At 39.3% G+C, this 17087-nt stretch overlaps 2 protein-coding genes across 2 annotated transcripts; both read left to right on the top strand.

Annotated features, from left to right (window-relative positions):
• Positions 1-1813: 1813 nt before the first annotated feature.
• LOC110901281 lies at positions 1814-4553 on the top strand. The gene is made up of 2 exons (XM_022148120.1): positions 1814-1828; positions 3798-4553. Exons 1-2 carry the CDS (start codon positions 1814-1816, stop codon positions 4551-4553), a joined length of 771 nt encoding a protein of 256 aa, XP_022003812.1.
• A 6751-nt stretch (positions 4554-11304) lies between these two features.
• On the top strand, positions 11305-14041 carry LOC110901282. The gene is made up of 2 exons (XM_022148121.1): positions 11305-11319; positions 13286-14041. The coding sequence occupies exons 1-2, from the start codon at positions 11305-11307 to the stop codon at positions 14039-14041; spliced, it is 771 nt and encodes a 256-aa protein (XP_022003813.1).
• Positions 14042-17087: the final 3046 nt, after the last annotated feature.

Below are 17087 nucleotides of genomic sequence, written 5' to 3'. Positions count from 1 at the left end.
TCTTTCAAAATCTGACTTTTAACCGTGAAATCAACGGGTTCGGAGTGTTCTAGGGTGATGTCACCATGGAGTTCTTCAAAGGTGATGTCACCCCATGAAGAACAACTCAGATCCGAATGGTTTCCATGCGATTCTTCATGAATCTCGTCTAAATCTATGTTTTCTAATCAAAAAGCCATGGATTGAGATGTTCAGAGTGATGTCATCACAAGGTTCTTATGAACTTCAAGTGTTGGCCTCATTCCACCAAGAACAACTCAGAACCCAGGGATTTCCAAGAATAATCAAGGTTTTCATATCTGGTCTATACACAAAAATGGTAGAAACAGAGCTTAGACCGACCTTCTACTCATTCTTAGTGTCGTGTTGGTCAGGGATCTGATTCCTACCGAAGAGACGACCAATTTCGGGTTAAACACGGGAAAACCGCCAAGAACGGCCAGTTCTGATGGAACGGGGTGACTCCCGGCCGATAGAACAGGCCGGAATTGATGGAATTTCAGTTGTTCAACGCGTCACAACAACGTCTCGACCAAAAACACCGAAAAACACTCGAAAACCATCGAAAACAGCTGGACAGGCTGGCCAATCGAGCAGCCCAGCCGATCGGCTGGACCAGCCGATCGAACGGCCCACTCGATCGAGCGGTCCATCCGAATGGGCCAGCCCAATTCAATTTTTCGTCCAAATTCACGCAATTCGATACCGTTGGACTCGTAACCCAATACTTATGCAATTAGACTGAAATCAGGACATTCTCAGGCACCATCCCGTCGATCCAACCGAATACGCACTGTGAGTATACTTGACCCCTTTTATCGAATTTTGGGTGTAACATACGTTTCTTATAAATCTAACTTATCAAACGAATGATTCAAATTGTCAATCTATCACTTGCGAATAACTGTTTGCACAGATATACGTGATGCTAGTTGCATGTATGCTAGGAGTTATACTCGTGACGTCCCACCCAGACTAGTATAGTACTATTGCGCCCGACGGGGTCTAGTTATGCCATCGAAGAGTCGAGCATCGAGGACTTAGCTGATAGTATCAGTTTTGTGAGTATATATGTCGTGTGTTACGTTTATGCATATGGAAATTCGCAGCACTTTTAATCTATTATGCTATTACATATCAAACCTGTATACTCGCCAATACTTTTGTATTGACAATATTTTAACGTATGTTGCAGGATTAGTCGAAGTCTACATCAAATCAAGCTAGGAAGTCTAGAAACACACCTAAATGCTAAGTTGGCGGATTTGAATTGTTCGAGAGGACAAGAAATCTGTGATAACTTATGTGATTGTATTGTTTGTTAGTATGGGATGACAAATGTAATGGATATTATCGCAATATAGTTGTTATGGATTCTCTTGAGCAATCTGATTCGCCTAGTGCCACGCCCCGATGATTCCGCCATCGGTTGGGGTGTGACATATGCACTAGATGATTTATTTGATGTGTATGATGAAAATTGAGTTTCGTGAGTGTGAAACAAGGCGACCATTAGTGTATGTCATATGTATGTGGTAGTTGACTAATGCAAGACAAATAATGTATGTACGGAATAAAATGAGCGTTTGTATGTATGATTATATAGTAACCATGATATGAATGTGGTGATATGAAAAGGATATGAACAATATTAACACACACTCAAGCATGGAGAGCTAACGAGTCAAGAGAAGGCAAGGAAACGAATACGAATACAGAAGCATAAGGTAAGTGAGTCCCGAATCCACTTCGTATATTATATTTGATGTTTGGTATGATTTAATATAGAGAATCATGTAAGAAAGTATAGGTAATGGTAGGCACCAAGGTAAGTGTTATTGGTGTGCGTCAAGTGTTATTGGGAGTCATGTAGGAATGTTCTAAAATGTTACGGACATTTTGGGTTATTTCGGGTTGGAACGGGACTCGGAAACGGGTCGCACGAGCTGAATATAAGCAAATCAGTGTTTGGGAGATAGGGAGGCGTCGCCGACGCGACTTCTTGCTCCCGACACCCAAATCTCCTGTCTACGCTGAAAATCCTCGTCGACCGTTTGAAGCATACCCTTGTTCTATCGGAAATTTGAAACTGAATGAATTGATTGACGCAAAACCCTGGCGAGTTGGCGTCGTGGCAAGTGGCGATGGAGAAATCGAATAACGATGGCCAATGGAGGGTTTTGATTAGGGTCTTGCACTTCTCAATCAAATGGCGGGTTGAGACTTGAGTATTGATCGACGCTTCACATTTTAGTATTTGAAATTTTGACTCAATTACTCAATTGGACATTTAAGTATTGGATAATGTACTATTGGTATTGGATTTCAGTTCTAATTACTTAAATGAGCTCTATTTGGATCTTGGACCAAACATTGTTAATGTTGGTCTCTAATCATTTCATTAAAAATGATACACACACAAACACAAATATATATGTATATGTGTATATATATATTAAAAAATAAATCGAGTCAACCGAGCCGAACCGAACTGAGCGGATCTTTGCTAGTGCTCGGTTCGTTTACAAACTGAACTGAACCGAGCATTTTGTAAATCGAGCTGAATCAAACGAGCAAATTCCAAGCATTGAGTATTATGTATTACTATCAATTACAACTTAATAAGATAAACCATATATAATATAAAGTCATTGAGTATTATATTAATTTAAACATCATCCATTTTTTTTGAACGGCTAACTGCTTTCCACGTGTAAACCCACCCTTTCGGAGCTATGTCCAAAGGCCGACTACTCGACGACCGCTAGAAAGCGTAGCACACCCCTGATGCGCAGAAACCCCGTAGAATAGGTAAAACTGCCCCCCCCCCCCCCACAAGACTTGAATCCAGATAGAACTCCAGGCCAAGCCTTCACCGAGATGGGAACAACCACTGCGCTGCAGTGAAAGACCCAACATCATCCATTTATTAGTGGCTGTTATATACTCATTTAAAAATTTAAAACTTTTATAGTTTTTATTAGACTAGACATTTAATATGTTTCAAATATTATATAAATCAATCCCATTTTAACCATTATGTAAATGCAAATTGGTCATTTTTTTATTTTAAAACCTGAGATATTTAATTAATTATTCTGTATAAGTACTTTAAAATTTTCTTTATTCAAAATCCTCTTTGAGTCTGTTAAGTCGAATTGTATGCTACCTAGTATCAAAGTTTGAAAGTTTAAGTGATGCATGTATCAAACTAGAACATGCAGAAAAAATCAGATAGTCCAAAACGTTTGACGCCTATGAGTAAGACAAGGGTCTCATTCATGTTCTAAAGCAATCTACACTCACTTCCAAACAAAAATTACAACTAATCAAGGGTATAGGATTCCCTATCTTACGTTGCAATTTAAAATACGAAGAAACAAGCTAATTTCTTTCCCTTTTTTTTAGAAATTATGAAAACTTAAAACTGTGTGTTGTTGTTTAAAGCCGCCCTTCACATTATCCTTTAATGCCCTAAACACTGCGTCTCAGTAGTTAGGGGGGGGGGGTGTTGCACGTCCATTAACGCCCATGAGAAGGTTTTTTTTTTTCCAGGGCTTCGCTCAAAAATCAACCGATAATATTTATGTTTTTTGTTTTGTTTAAATTTTAGTTAAATCACAACATGATAGTTAAAGGATGAGTTAAAGGATGATAGTTAAAGGATGAGACGTTAGTAGTGTGAGTATGATCCGGGGTAGGCTTGGGAACGGAGATGTAATAAGGTTCTGGATAGACCCTTGGGTTTCTCGAGATCCTTTAAAAAACATTTTCCGGATTTGTTTCGGTTAGAGCAGGAGAAATCTTGTTCGGTGGGGGATAGAATCATAGGGGCTGCTTCAGTTGGTGGCTTACAGTGGAATTGGAGACATGAACCACCGACAGAAGCGGAGTTAAATCAGTTGCAGGATTGTCTTCTTTTGATAGATGGGATTCAAGTGCTAGATTCGGCTGATAAGTGGTGTTGGGATACAATTGATACAGATGGGTACTCGGTTTCGGATGTCAAGAGATGGATTGATAGTGGTCGGCCAAACATAGACCAAGCGATTTATAGGTGGTGCAAATGGATTCCGATCAAGTGCAACGTGTTTATGTGGAGAATGCTTATGGATAGGATTCCTACGAAAAAGGCGCTTTCTAGGCGGAATGTCAACTGTGGAGACGGTTTATGCAGTTTTTGTGAGGAGTTTGAGGAGACCGTTGACCATATTTTTACGGCCTGTTTGGTTGCTACGGGAGTATGGAACGCGATAGCTAGATGGGTTGGTCTCCCTCAGTTCTACTTCTTTTCGGTGGCGGATATCCTCCATATGGAGTATACTTCTTCTTGGTCTAAGGAGAAGAAGACAGCGCTTCATGGGGTGCTGGTGATCTCTTGTTGGAGGATATGGAGGGCTAGGAATGAGAGGATATTCAAGAACGAAAGGCGTACCGTTGTTGATATTGTGGCGGACATTAAAGCTTTGGGTTTCTTATGGTTTTCTAGTAGGTATAAAAAGGGATTGGTGGGTTGGATGGATTGGAAGAATTTCTCTTTTGATGTAATGTAACTTTGGTTTTGGGTGTCTCCGTCTTGGAGATTTCCCGTCGTTTTTGGTGTTTTATGAAGTTCGCCTTTCAAAAAAAGTTTTTTTTTTTTTTTTTTTTTTTTTTTGGGTAAAGGGTTACCCCGGTGATTCTATATATTCACAACCAAAAAAGAACAAGTGGTGTAGAAAGCCTACACCAGTTCAATCATGAGACATGCCCCATGAAAGTAAAGCCAGTAAAACAAAACCACAAGAAACCGAACGCAACAACCGGACATAAACACCTAGACACTCATCTAGACAGAAACGAAACTACAAATAAACTAACTAATTAGCCTCCGTCATCTTTCGTTTCAGTTGCAACATCCCAATCCCCAAGCAGCTTCCGCACCCTAGCGTTGCTCTTCAGCTTAGCTCCCATCAGCTTGTATCTCACAGTTTTCAGAATAGCATCCTTCACCATTTCAGGTGGACGTAATTGGTTTCTGAATAGTCTAGCATTCCGCTCTTGCCAAATCGTATACGCAGCAGCCGCAACTAGAAGCTTCGCGACATAAATCTCCACTTTCTTTGACCGAATGCGAGCACATAGCCACTCGGTGATATCCGCCCATCTCGAACACACAGCCTCCATACCCACTTTACCCCGAATCATATTCCAGACTTCGTCCGAAAATTTGCATTCAAAGAATAAATGCTGATGAGAATCAAAGTTCTCGTAGCACAATAGACAGCACATCATATTCATGTTTTTCCGCCTTGAGAAATCCCACTGCAGAATCTTGTCTTGAGTAAGGAGCTTTCTCTTCATAATCAGCCACATCATAAACGCGTGCCTAGGGATACATTGAGCAAACCAAACAATACCACTCCAATCAACCTCTGATTCTCTATGACGAACCGAGTGCCATACGGCTGACGAAGAGAAATCCTGACATTCGTTCCCATCTTTCCATAGCAATCGGTCAGATTTTGATGGGTCTAAACGAAAGTGATCCAGCTGAATAAGAACAGGGAAAAGATCCCTCCATGCGACAGGCCAATTCCAAGTATCGTTAGAGAAAATATTGAAAACAGTGTCATCTAACCGAAAATCAGCATCCGTAATAGTCCTTGGTGACAGAAAATCACCAAGAGGGCCTAAATCACTCCAAAAATCAAACCAAGCTGATGTATCACGGCCATTACCCACATCGGACCAAACATATTTCCGAATAACATGCCTCAACTGAATGATTTTCCTCCATGACCAAGTAGAATTTGAAGTAGCTTTGCAAACCCAGAAATTCTTTCCTTTAAGCCGATAAGAGTGAACCCACTTGACCCAAAGGGAATCCCGCTTCATCACAATACTCCAAATATGAGACGCCATCAGGGCTTTATTCATATCCCCAATCCGTCTAATGCCTAAACCACCTTCATACTTAGGAGTACAAACCACTTTCCACGAAACTTTAGCTTTACCTCTATTGAACGACACATCTTGAGACCATAAGAAATTTCTCATTCTAGCTTCAAGCTCCTTAACAACCCGCACAGGAAGCAAAAACACAGAGGACCAATAAATATGCATTGAAGAGAGAACTGAGATAATCAGTTGAAGCCGCCCCGCAAATGATAACAATTTATTCTTCCAGTGCATAATACGTTTCTCTAATTTTTCCACGAGCACACGGCAATCACTGTACCTAAGCGTAGAGGAAATAAGAGGGACACCCAAATACTTGACCGGTAACGTACCTTCCACAAAAGGCATAATGTCCAGAATCTCCTGTTTAACATGATCTTTCACATTGCAAAAGAAGACCGTACTTTTCTGGTTGTTAGGCACTAGGCCCGACATCTTAGAAAATTTTGAAAGAGAGGTCATAATACAATTGGCCGAGTTCACTTCCCCTCTAGCAAAAAGGAACAGATCATCCGCTAGAATGAGAAAGGTCATTTTATCTAGTTTTTAACCAAAAATTATATCATTTAATAAAAGGTCATTTTATCTAGTTTTTAACCAAAAATACACATATATGTATACAAATAGGGAGATGATCATTCGAGAAGAAAAAATTATTCATGAAGAAACAGAATAAATGACACAATTATAAAACATTATATAGTTTTCTTTCGTCTCATTTATTATTATGTTTGACTAATCAATTAGTTATAAAGACTATTATCCTCCACGTTAGAAACTTTTTGTCTACACACAACAAAATTAATTCTACACATTTTGAAATTTATCTTACATAACTCGTAATTTATCCTACACTCTAAATTTTTTTTTTTGAAAAAAAATATATACTTTGAAAATAAGTTACAAATTTAATGTAGCCAACTATTAAAAAGGAAGACTACATGAATAATCTATGTTAGTTTACTAATATACCATTACAATAATATTAAATACAAATATTAAATGAAACAAAATGAAAAATCTTATTGGTTGAATCTTTTTTTGTCTTCTTACAAGATAATTATTCTCAGAGTGAATTTAAAGGATTGTCCTTTATCTTTATACCCATTTTAGGCGCTGTCCTTTATGTTCAAAATTGACGAGTTTTGTCCTTTAAGTTTTCATATCATACATGTTTTGTCCTTTAGGACTAACTCGGTTAGTTTTTTCAGTTAACTTTGGTTGCATATGAGGGCATTTTTTGTCAATTCAAAAAAGCTTCTGTAACCTTTGAATTAAGCCACTGATTGAGCCATGATGGAGTCGGTGTTAGAACTTGCTTCATAATATATATGAATCATGTGTGTTCTTGCTCATCTTCTCAGATTACAGTTAAAGTGGTTGGGGAAACAATAAGATTCAATTGAATTAGCTATGATGCGTTCAGTTGCATCAAATAACTTTAGAGACTATCATAAAGATCGGTTGAAAATTGACCTAGGTTTTCATCGACGGTGGTGGTGGAGTCGCCGGCGGCCATCGTCTTCTGCTAGTGTTTATCTCCGGGAAGATCACGTCACCGGAGTCCCAAACCGGGTCGGAGCCGAGGTTTATCTCCGTTGGAAGCTTTGTCGCCGCTATCGGAGGGTCCGAATCCGAATGAATCTCCGGTGGATGTCGCCGGAGATTCGTCGGCAGTGGAGAGATGGGGGCACTGGTCGGAGGAGAAGAGGGTGGTCGTCGGCGGTGGAGAGATGAGGGCTGAGTTCAATATATGAGGGAGGAATATTTTGTGAAGATGTTTTAAGAAGGGATTCCATAGCTTTTTTTTTAAGATGAAAAAAGCTGAGATCAGATCTGTTTAAGAAAAAAACAAACAGTCTTCAAGGGTAACGTCTGCGCGCCTGCAGACATCAGCTCCCTTGAAGATGTTTGAAGAAAAAATAAACACCCCCTTAGTGATGATGATGAATGAATGTAAGAAATAGGAATAAGAGCATGAATTAGTTGTATATTGTGTATTAAATGATGTACGCACACCAAGTGTTTAATGAAATGCCTAAACAACAATTTTGGATGAAATTTGTATGTTAGCAATAGATAAACATGTGTAGAATGTAACGATTACATGATTGATGATAACTAAACATGAGGATTGTATTTTAAATGGAATACATGAAGGATTTTTGGTTGGTTACATGATTTGACCAAGATTGTGCATTAGGAGCTTGTACGATGTGCTTGAATGGTGTAATGCTCACCATGTGTTGAATTGATTGTGGTAAGGATCAATAAATGAATGAGTACCATGTCTATAGCGTATGGACTTACTAGTAACGAATGATGGTATGATTACGTTGAATTGACTGACTTTGTATGTGGTTGTCAAATGTGGAGTTATGAAAGCATTACATGTGTAAATAATTAATTATGTGTATATTGTATATGTGACTAAGTGAACGTGTAGTTATAAGGGTCGTACAACATGAGTATGAAATGCATATGGTGTTATTACTACAGTTGGCCATATCATTATGAGTGTGTGTTCATAGATTGTAAGTATGAAAATAGGACAATTGACTTTCATAGGGTCAAAAATGCATGAGAAGCATGGTTAGGCTTTCGGGCAAAATTAAGAGTAGAGGAGTCATATGTTATGCTGTAACAACTCGCACTTTCGTGCGTTGTTACTACTCGATACACTCGTTACGCCTAGCACCAGAGATTCGGATCATAATGTAACTATATCAGATCTATCGCTAAATCAAGTATAATCGAATAATTACGCATATTCTATCGCTATTACAAACCTATTTTCAATAAATCATAACACTCACGATGATGTTGAGTGAGGGGCTTAATCTACCCTCCTCGATAACCGCGAGGTGTCAAACGTAAACAAGCAACGCTAACAAAGACTATCGGCTGAGTACCATGTCTCCAGCCATCATGACGATGACGGCAACACGAGCAAGTAGTGCCCTGATAATCATTGTGGCACATCACATCGAAGAACGCACTCGAAGGCACGCGTAACTCGATCATCGCACCGAATATTGGATATATAGATACGTATATACGGCCCTTTTGTGATTAATTATAATAAATAATTAAATAATTATATAAATATATGAAATTACGGCCCAAACAGTCGAAATCGTGCCAAAAACGAGGACCCAGGGCTTCCGTACGGACGGGCCAGCCAAACGGCTGGGCCAGTCGATCGGACGGGCCAGCCGATCGGCTGGGCCGGCCGATCGAACAGACAGCCAATCGGCTGGGCCCATCTGATTGAACGGACCGGCCGATCGGCTGGGCCGTCCGATCGGACAGGCCAGCCGATCGGCTGGGCCGGCCGACCGAACGGGCCAGCCGATCTGGCCCACCTTTCCTCCTTTTTCCTCCTCTCTTGCCTATAAATACCCCTCTATCACCCTCAAACACTTGTTGTTGTTGCTGTTCCTCGACCAAGACGTTCCAGCCCCTTAATCTTCCGATTTCTCACGATTCTTGTAAGTTTTCAACTCAAATCTTGTACTTCCTTGATCTAAATGCAATCCTTCATCTTTCTATCTTTCAAAATCTGACTTTTAACCGTGAAATCAACGGGTTCGGAGTGTTCTAGGGTGATGTCACCATGGAGTTCTTCAAAGGTGATGTCACCCCATGAAGAACAACTCAGATCCGAATGGTTTCCATGCGATTCTTCATGAATCTCGTCTAAATCTATGTTTTCTAATCAAAAAGCCATGGATTGAGATGTTCAGAGTGATGTCATCACAAGGTTCTTATGAACTTCAAGTGTTGGCCTCATTCCACCAAGAACAACTCAGAACCCAGGGATTTCCAAGAATAATCAAGGTTTTCATATCTGGTCTATACACAAAAATGGTAGAAACAGAGCTTAGACCGACCTTCTACTCATTCTTAGTGTCGTGTTGGTCAGGGATCTGATTCCTACCGAAGAGACGACCAATTTCGGGTTAAACACGGGAAAACCGCCAAGAACGGCCAGTTCTGATGGAACGGGGTGACTCCCGGCCGATAGAACAGGCCGGAATTGATGGAATTTCAGTTGTTCAACGCGTCACAACAACGTCTCGACCAAAAACACCGAAAAACACTCGAAAACCATCGAAAACAGCTGGACAGGCTGGCCAATCGAGCAGCCCAGCCGATCGGCTGGACCAGCCGATCGAACGGCCCACTCGATCGAGCGGTCCATCCGAATGGGCCAGCCCAATTCAATTTTTCGTCCAAATTCACGCAATTCGATACCGTTGGACTCGTAACCCAATACTTATGCAATTAGACTGAAATCAGGACATTCTCAGGCACCATCCCGTCGATCCAACCGAATACGCACTGTGAGTATACTTGACCCCTTTTATCGAATTTTGGGTGTAACATACGTTTCTTATAAATCTAACTTATCAAACGAATGATTCAAATTGTCAATCTATCACTTGCGAATAACTGTTTGCACAGATATACGTGATGCTAGTTGCATGTATGCTAGGAGTTATACTCGTGACGTCCCACCCAGACTAGTATAGTACTATTGCGCCCGACGGGGTCTAGTTATGCCATCGAAGAGTCGAGCATCGAGGACTTAGCTGATAGTATCAGTTTTGTGAGTATATATGTCGTGTGTTACGTTTATGCATATGGAAATTCGCAGCACTTTTAATCTATTATGCTATTACATATCAAACCTGTATACTCGCCAATACTTTTGTATTGACAATATTTTAACGTATGTTGCAGGATTAGTCGAAGTCTACATCAAATCAAGCTAGGAAGTCTAGAAACACACCTAAATGCTAAGTTGGCGGATTTGAATTGTTCGAGAGGACAAGAAATCTGTGATAACTTATGTGATTGTATTGTTTGTTAGTATGGGATGACAAATGTAATGGATATTATCGCAATATAGTTGTTATGGATTCTCTTGAGCAATCTGATTCGCCTAGTGCCACGCCCCGATGATTCCGCCATCGGTTGGGGTGTGACATATGCACTAGATGATTTATTTGATGTGTATGATGAAAATTGAGTTTCGTGAGTGTGAAACAAGGCGACCATTAGTGTATGTCATATGTATGTGGTAGTTGACTAATGCAAGACAAATAATGTATGTACGGAATAAAATGAGCGTTTGTATGTATGATTATATAGTAACCATGATATGAATGTGGTGATATGAAAAGGATATGAACAATATTAACACACACTCAAGCATGGAGAGCTAACGAGTCAAGAGAAGGCAAGGAAACGAATACGAATACAGAAGCATAAGGTAAGTGAGTCCCGAATCCACTTCGTATATTATATTTGATGTTTGGTATGATTTAATATAGAGAATCATGTAAGAAAGTATAGGTAATGGTAGGCACCAAGGTAAGTGTTATTGGTGTGCGTCAAGTGTTATTGGGAGTCATGTAGGAATGTTCTAAAATGTTACGGACATTTTGGGTTATTTCGGGTTGGAACGGGACTCGGAAACGGGTCGCACGAGCTGAATATAAGCAAATCAGTGTTTGGGAGATAGGGAGGCGTCGCCGACGCGACTTCTTGCTCCCGACACCCAAATCTCCTGTCTACGCTGAAAATCCTCGTCGACCGTTTGAAGCATACCCTTGTTCTATCGGAAATTTGAAACTGAATGAATTGATTGACGCAAAACCCTGGCGAGTTGGCGTCGTGGCAAGTGGCGATGGAGAAATCGAATAACGATGGCCAATGGAGGGTTTTGATTAGGGTCTTGCACTTCTCAATCAAATGGCGGGTTGAGACTTGAGTATTGATCGACGCTTCACATTTTAGTATTTGAAATTTTGACTCAATTACTCAATTGGACATTTAAGTATTGGATAATGTACTATTGGTATTGGATTTCAGTTCTAATTACTTAAATGAGCTCTATTTGGATCTTGGACCAAACATTGTTAATGTTGGTCTCTAATCATTTCATTAAAAATGATACACACACAAACACAAATATATATGTATATGTGTATATATATATTAAAAAATAAATCGAGTCAACCGAGCCGAACCGAACTGAGCGGATCTTTGCTAGTGCTCGGTTCGTTTACAAACTGAACTGAACCGAGCATTTTGTAAATCGAGCTGAATCAAACGAGCAAATTCCAAGCATTGAGTATTATGTATTACTATCAATTACAACTTAATAAGATAAACCATATATAATATAAAGTCATTGAGTATTATATTAATTTAAACATCATCCATTTTTTTTGAACGGCTAACTGCTTTCCACGTGTAAACCCACCCTTTCGGAGCTATGTCCAAAGGCCGACTACTCGACGACCGCTAGAAAGCGTAGCACACCCCTGATGCGCAGAAACCCCGTAGAATAGGTAAAACTGCCCCCCCCCCCCCACAAGACTTGAATCCAGATAGAACTCCAGGCCAAGCCTTCACCGAGATGGGAACAACCACTGCGCTGCAGTGAAAGACCCAACATCATCCATTTATTAGTGGCTGTTATATACTCATTTAAAAATTTAAAACTTTTATAGTTTTTATTAGACTAGACATTTAATATGTTTCAAATATTATATAAATCAATCCCATTTTAACCATTATGTAAATGCAAATTGGTCATTTTTTTATTTTAAAACCTGAGATATTTAATTAATTATTCTGTATAAGTACTTTAAAATTTTCTTTATTCAAAATCCTCTTTGAGTCTGTTAAGTCGAATTGTATGCTACCTAGTATCAAAGTTTGAAAGTTTAAGTGATGCATGTATCAAACTAGAACATGCAGAAAAAATCAGATAGTCCAAAACGTTTGACGCCTATGAGTAAGACAAGGGTCTCATTCATGTTCTAAAGCAATCTACACTCACTTCCAAACAAAAATTACAACTAATCAAGGGTATAGGATTCCCTATCTTACGTTGCAATTTAAAATACGAAGAAACAAGCTAATTTCTTTCCCTTTTTTTTAGAAATTATGAAAACTTAAAACTGTGTGTTGTTGTTTAAAGCCGCCCTTCACATTATCCTTTAATGCCCTAAACACTGCGTCTCAGTAGTTAGGGGGGGGGTGTTGCACGTCCATTAACGCCCATGAGAAGGTTTTTTTTTTTCCAGGGCTTCGCTCAAAAATCAACCGATAATATTTATGTTTTTTGTTTTGTTTAAATTTTAGTTAAATCACAACATGATAGTTAAAGGATGAGTTAAAGGATGATAGTTAAAGGATGAGACGTTAGTAGTGTGAGTATGATCCGGGGTAGGCTTGGGAACGGAGATGTAATAAGGTTCTGGATAGACCCTTGGGTTTCTCGAGATCCTTTAAAAAACATTTTCCGGATTTGTTTCGGTTAGAGCAGGAGAAATCTTGTTCGGTGGGGGATAGAATCATAGGGGCTGCTTCAGTTGGTGGCTTACAGTGGAATTGGAGACATGAACCACCGACAGAAGCGGAGTTAAATCAGTTGCAGGATTGTCTTCTTTTGATAGATGGGATTCAAGTGCTAGATTCGGCTGATAAGTGGTGTTGGGATACAATTGATACAGATGGGTACTCGGTTTCGGATGTCAAGAGATGGATTGATAGTGGTCGGCCAAACATAGACCAAGCGATTTATAGGTGGTGCAAATGGATTCCGATCAAGTGCAACGTGTTTATGTGGAGAATGCTTATGGATAGGATTCCTACGAAAAAGGCGCTTTCTAGGCGGAATGTCAACTGTGGAGACGGTTTATGCAGTTTTTGTGAGGAGTTTGAGGAGACCGTTGACCATATTTTTACGGCCTGTTTGGTTGCTACGGGAGTATGGAACGCGATAGCTAGATGGGTTGGTCTCCCTCAGTTCTACTTCTTTTCGGTGGCGGATATCCTCCATATGGAGTATACTTCTTCTTGGTCTAAGGAGAAGAAGACAGCGCTTCATGGGGTGCTGGTGATCTCTTGTTGGAGGATATGGAGGGCTAGGAATGAGAGGATATTCAAGAACGAAAGGCGTACCGTTGTTGATATTGTGGCGGACATTAAAGCTTTGGGTTTCTTATGGTTTTCTAGTAGGTATAAAAAGGGATTGGTGGGTTGGATGGATTGGAAGAATTTCTCTTTTGATGTAATGTAACTTTGGTTTTGGGTGTCTCCGTCTTGGAGATTTCCCGTCGTTTTTGGTGTTTTATGAAGTTCGCCTTTCAAAAAAAAGTTTTTTTTTTTTTTTTTTTTTTTTTTGGGTAAAGGGTTACCCCGGTGATTCTATATATTCACAACCAAAAAAGAACAAGTGGTGTAGAAAGCCTACACCAGTTCAATCATGAGACATGCCCCATGAAAGTAAAGCCAGTAAAACAAAACCACAAGAAACCGAACGCAACAACCGGACATAAACACCTAGACACTCATCTAGACAGAAACGAAACTACAAATAAACTAACTAATTAGCCTCCGTCATCTTTCGTTTCAGTTGCAACATCCCAATCCCCAAGCAGCTTCCGCACCCTAGCGTTGCTCTTCAGCTTAGCTCCCATCAGCTTGTATCTCACAGTTTTCAGAATAGCATCCTTCACCATTTCAGGTGGACGTAATTGGTTTCTGAATAGTCTAGCATTCCGCTCTTGCCAAATCGTATACGCAGCAGCCGCAACTAGAAGCTTCGCGACATAAATCTCCACTTTCTTTGACCGAATGCGAGCACATAGCCACTCGGTGATATCCGCCCATCTCGAACACACAGCCTCCATACCCACTTTACCCCGAATCATATTCCAGACTTCGTCCGAAAATTTGCATTCAAAGAATAAATGCTGATGAGAATCAAAGTTCTCGTAGCACAATAGACAGCACATCATATTCATGTTTTTCCGCCTTGAGAAATCCCACTGCAGAATCTTGTCTTGAGTAAGGAGCTTTCTCTTCATAATCAGCCACATCATAAACGCGTGCCTAGGGATACATTGAGCAAACCAAACAATACCACTCCAATCAACCTCTGATTCTCTATGACGAACCGAGTGCCATACGGCTGACGAAGAGAAATCCTGACATTCGTTCCCATCTTTCCATAGCAATCGGTCAGATTTTGATGGGTCTAAACGAAAGTGATCCAGCTGAATAAGAACAGGGAAAAGATCCCTCCATGCGACAGGCCAATTCCAAGTATCGTTAGAGAAAATATTGAAAACAGTGTCATCTAACCGAAAATCAGCATCCGTAATAGTCCTTGGTGACAGAAAATCACCAAGAGGGCCTAAATCACTCCAAAAATCAAACCAAGCTGATGTATCACGGCCATTACCCACATCGGACCAAACATATTTCCGAATAACATGCCTCAACTGAATGATTTTCCTCCATGACCAAGTAGAATTTGAAGTAGCTTTGCAAACCCAGAAATTCTTTCCTTTAAGCCGATAAGAGTGAACCCACTTGACCCAAAGGGAATCCCGCTTCATCACAATACTCCAAATATGAGACGCCATCAGGGCTTTATTCATATCCCCAATCCGTCTAATGCCTAAACCACCTTCATACTTAGGAGTACAAACCACTTTCCACGAAACTTTAGCTTTACCTCTATTGAACGACACATCTTGAGACCATAAGAAATTTCTCATTCTAGCTTCAAGCTCCTTAACAACCCGCACAGGAAGCAAAAACACAGAGGACCAATAAATATGCATTGAAGAGAGAACTGAGATAATCAGTTGAAGCCGCCCCGCAAATGATAACAATTTATTCTTCCAGTGCATAATACGTTTCTCTAATTTTTCCACGAGCACACGGCAATCACTGTACCTAAGCGTAGAGGAAATAAGAGGGACACCCAAATACTTGACCGGTAACGTACCTTCCACAAAAGGCATAATGTCCAGAATCTCCTGTTTAACATGATCTTTCACATTGCAAAAGAAGACCGTACTTTTCTGGTTGTTAGGCACTAGGCCCGACATCTTAGAAAATTTTGAAAGAGAGGTCATAATACAATTGGCCGAGTTCACTTCCCCTCTAGCAAAAAGGAACAGATCATCCGCTAGAATGAGAAAGGTCATTTTATCTAGTTTTTAACCAAAAATTATATCATTTAATAAAAGGTCATTTTATCTAGTTTTTAACCAAAAATACACATATATGTATACAAATAGGGAGATGATCATTCGAGAAGAAAAAATTATTCATGAAGAAACAGAATAAATGACACAATTATAAAACATTATATAGTTTTCTTTCGTCTCATTTATTATTATGTTTGACTAATCAATTAGTTATAAAGACTATTATCCTCCACGTTAGAAACTTTTTGTCTACACACAACAAAATTAATTCTACACATTTTGAAATTTATCTTACATAACTCGTAATTTATCCTACACTCTAAATTTTTTTTTTTGAAAAAAAATATATACTTTGAAAATAAGTTACAAATTTAATGTAGCCAACTATTAAAAAGGAAGACTACATGAATAATCTATGTTAGTTTACTAATATACCATTACAATAATATTAAATACAAATATTAAATGAAACAAAATGAAAAATCTTATTGGTTGAATCTTTTTTTGTCTTCTTACAAGATAATTATTCTCAGAGTGAATTTAAAGGATTGTCCTTTATCTTTATACCCATTTTAGGCGCTGTCCTTTATGTTCAAAATTGACGAGTTTTGTCCTTTAAGTTTTCATATCATACATGTTTTGTCCTTTAGGACTAACTCGGTTAGTTTTTTCAGTTAACTTTGGTTGCATATGAGGGCATTTTTTGTCAATTCAAAAAAGCTTCTGTAACCTTTGAATTAAGCCACTGATTGAGCCATGATGGAGTCGGTGTTAGAACTTGCTTCATAATATATATGAATCATGTGTGTTCTTGCTCATCTTCTCAGATTACAGTTAAAGTGGTTGGGGAAACAATAAGATTCAATTGAATTAGCTATGATGCGTTCAGTTGCATCAAATAACTTTAGAGACTATCAAGGCTACCTCATGTTTACAAAGAGAGGAAACCTATCATTGGAATTGTTATAGACTTATAGTTACACGGATAACATCTCTGTATGGACATTAAGTTTCTACTGAAAGTTAGACTCTAATTAACTTCAGATAGAGTAAATTATGATTTTGGCCCTTATGGTTATATCACTTTTACCAATTTAGTCCAAAGAAGAATTTTTTAACATC

This window comes from Helianthus annuus, chromosome 13 (assembly GCF_002127325.2).
Source record: "Helianthus annuus cultivar XRQ/B chromosome 13, HanXRQr2.0-SUNRISE, whole genome shotgun sequence".
In the NCBI taxonomy this organism is placed as follows: domain Eukaryota; kingdom Viridiplantae; phylum Streptophyta; class Magnoliopsida; order Asterales; family Asteraceae; genus Helianthus; species Helianthus annuus.
This window is presented reverse-complemented; position numbering and strand designations above follow the sequence as displayed.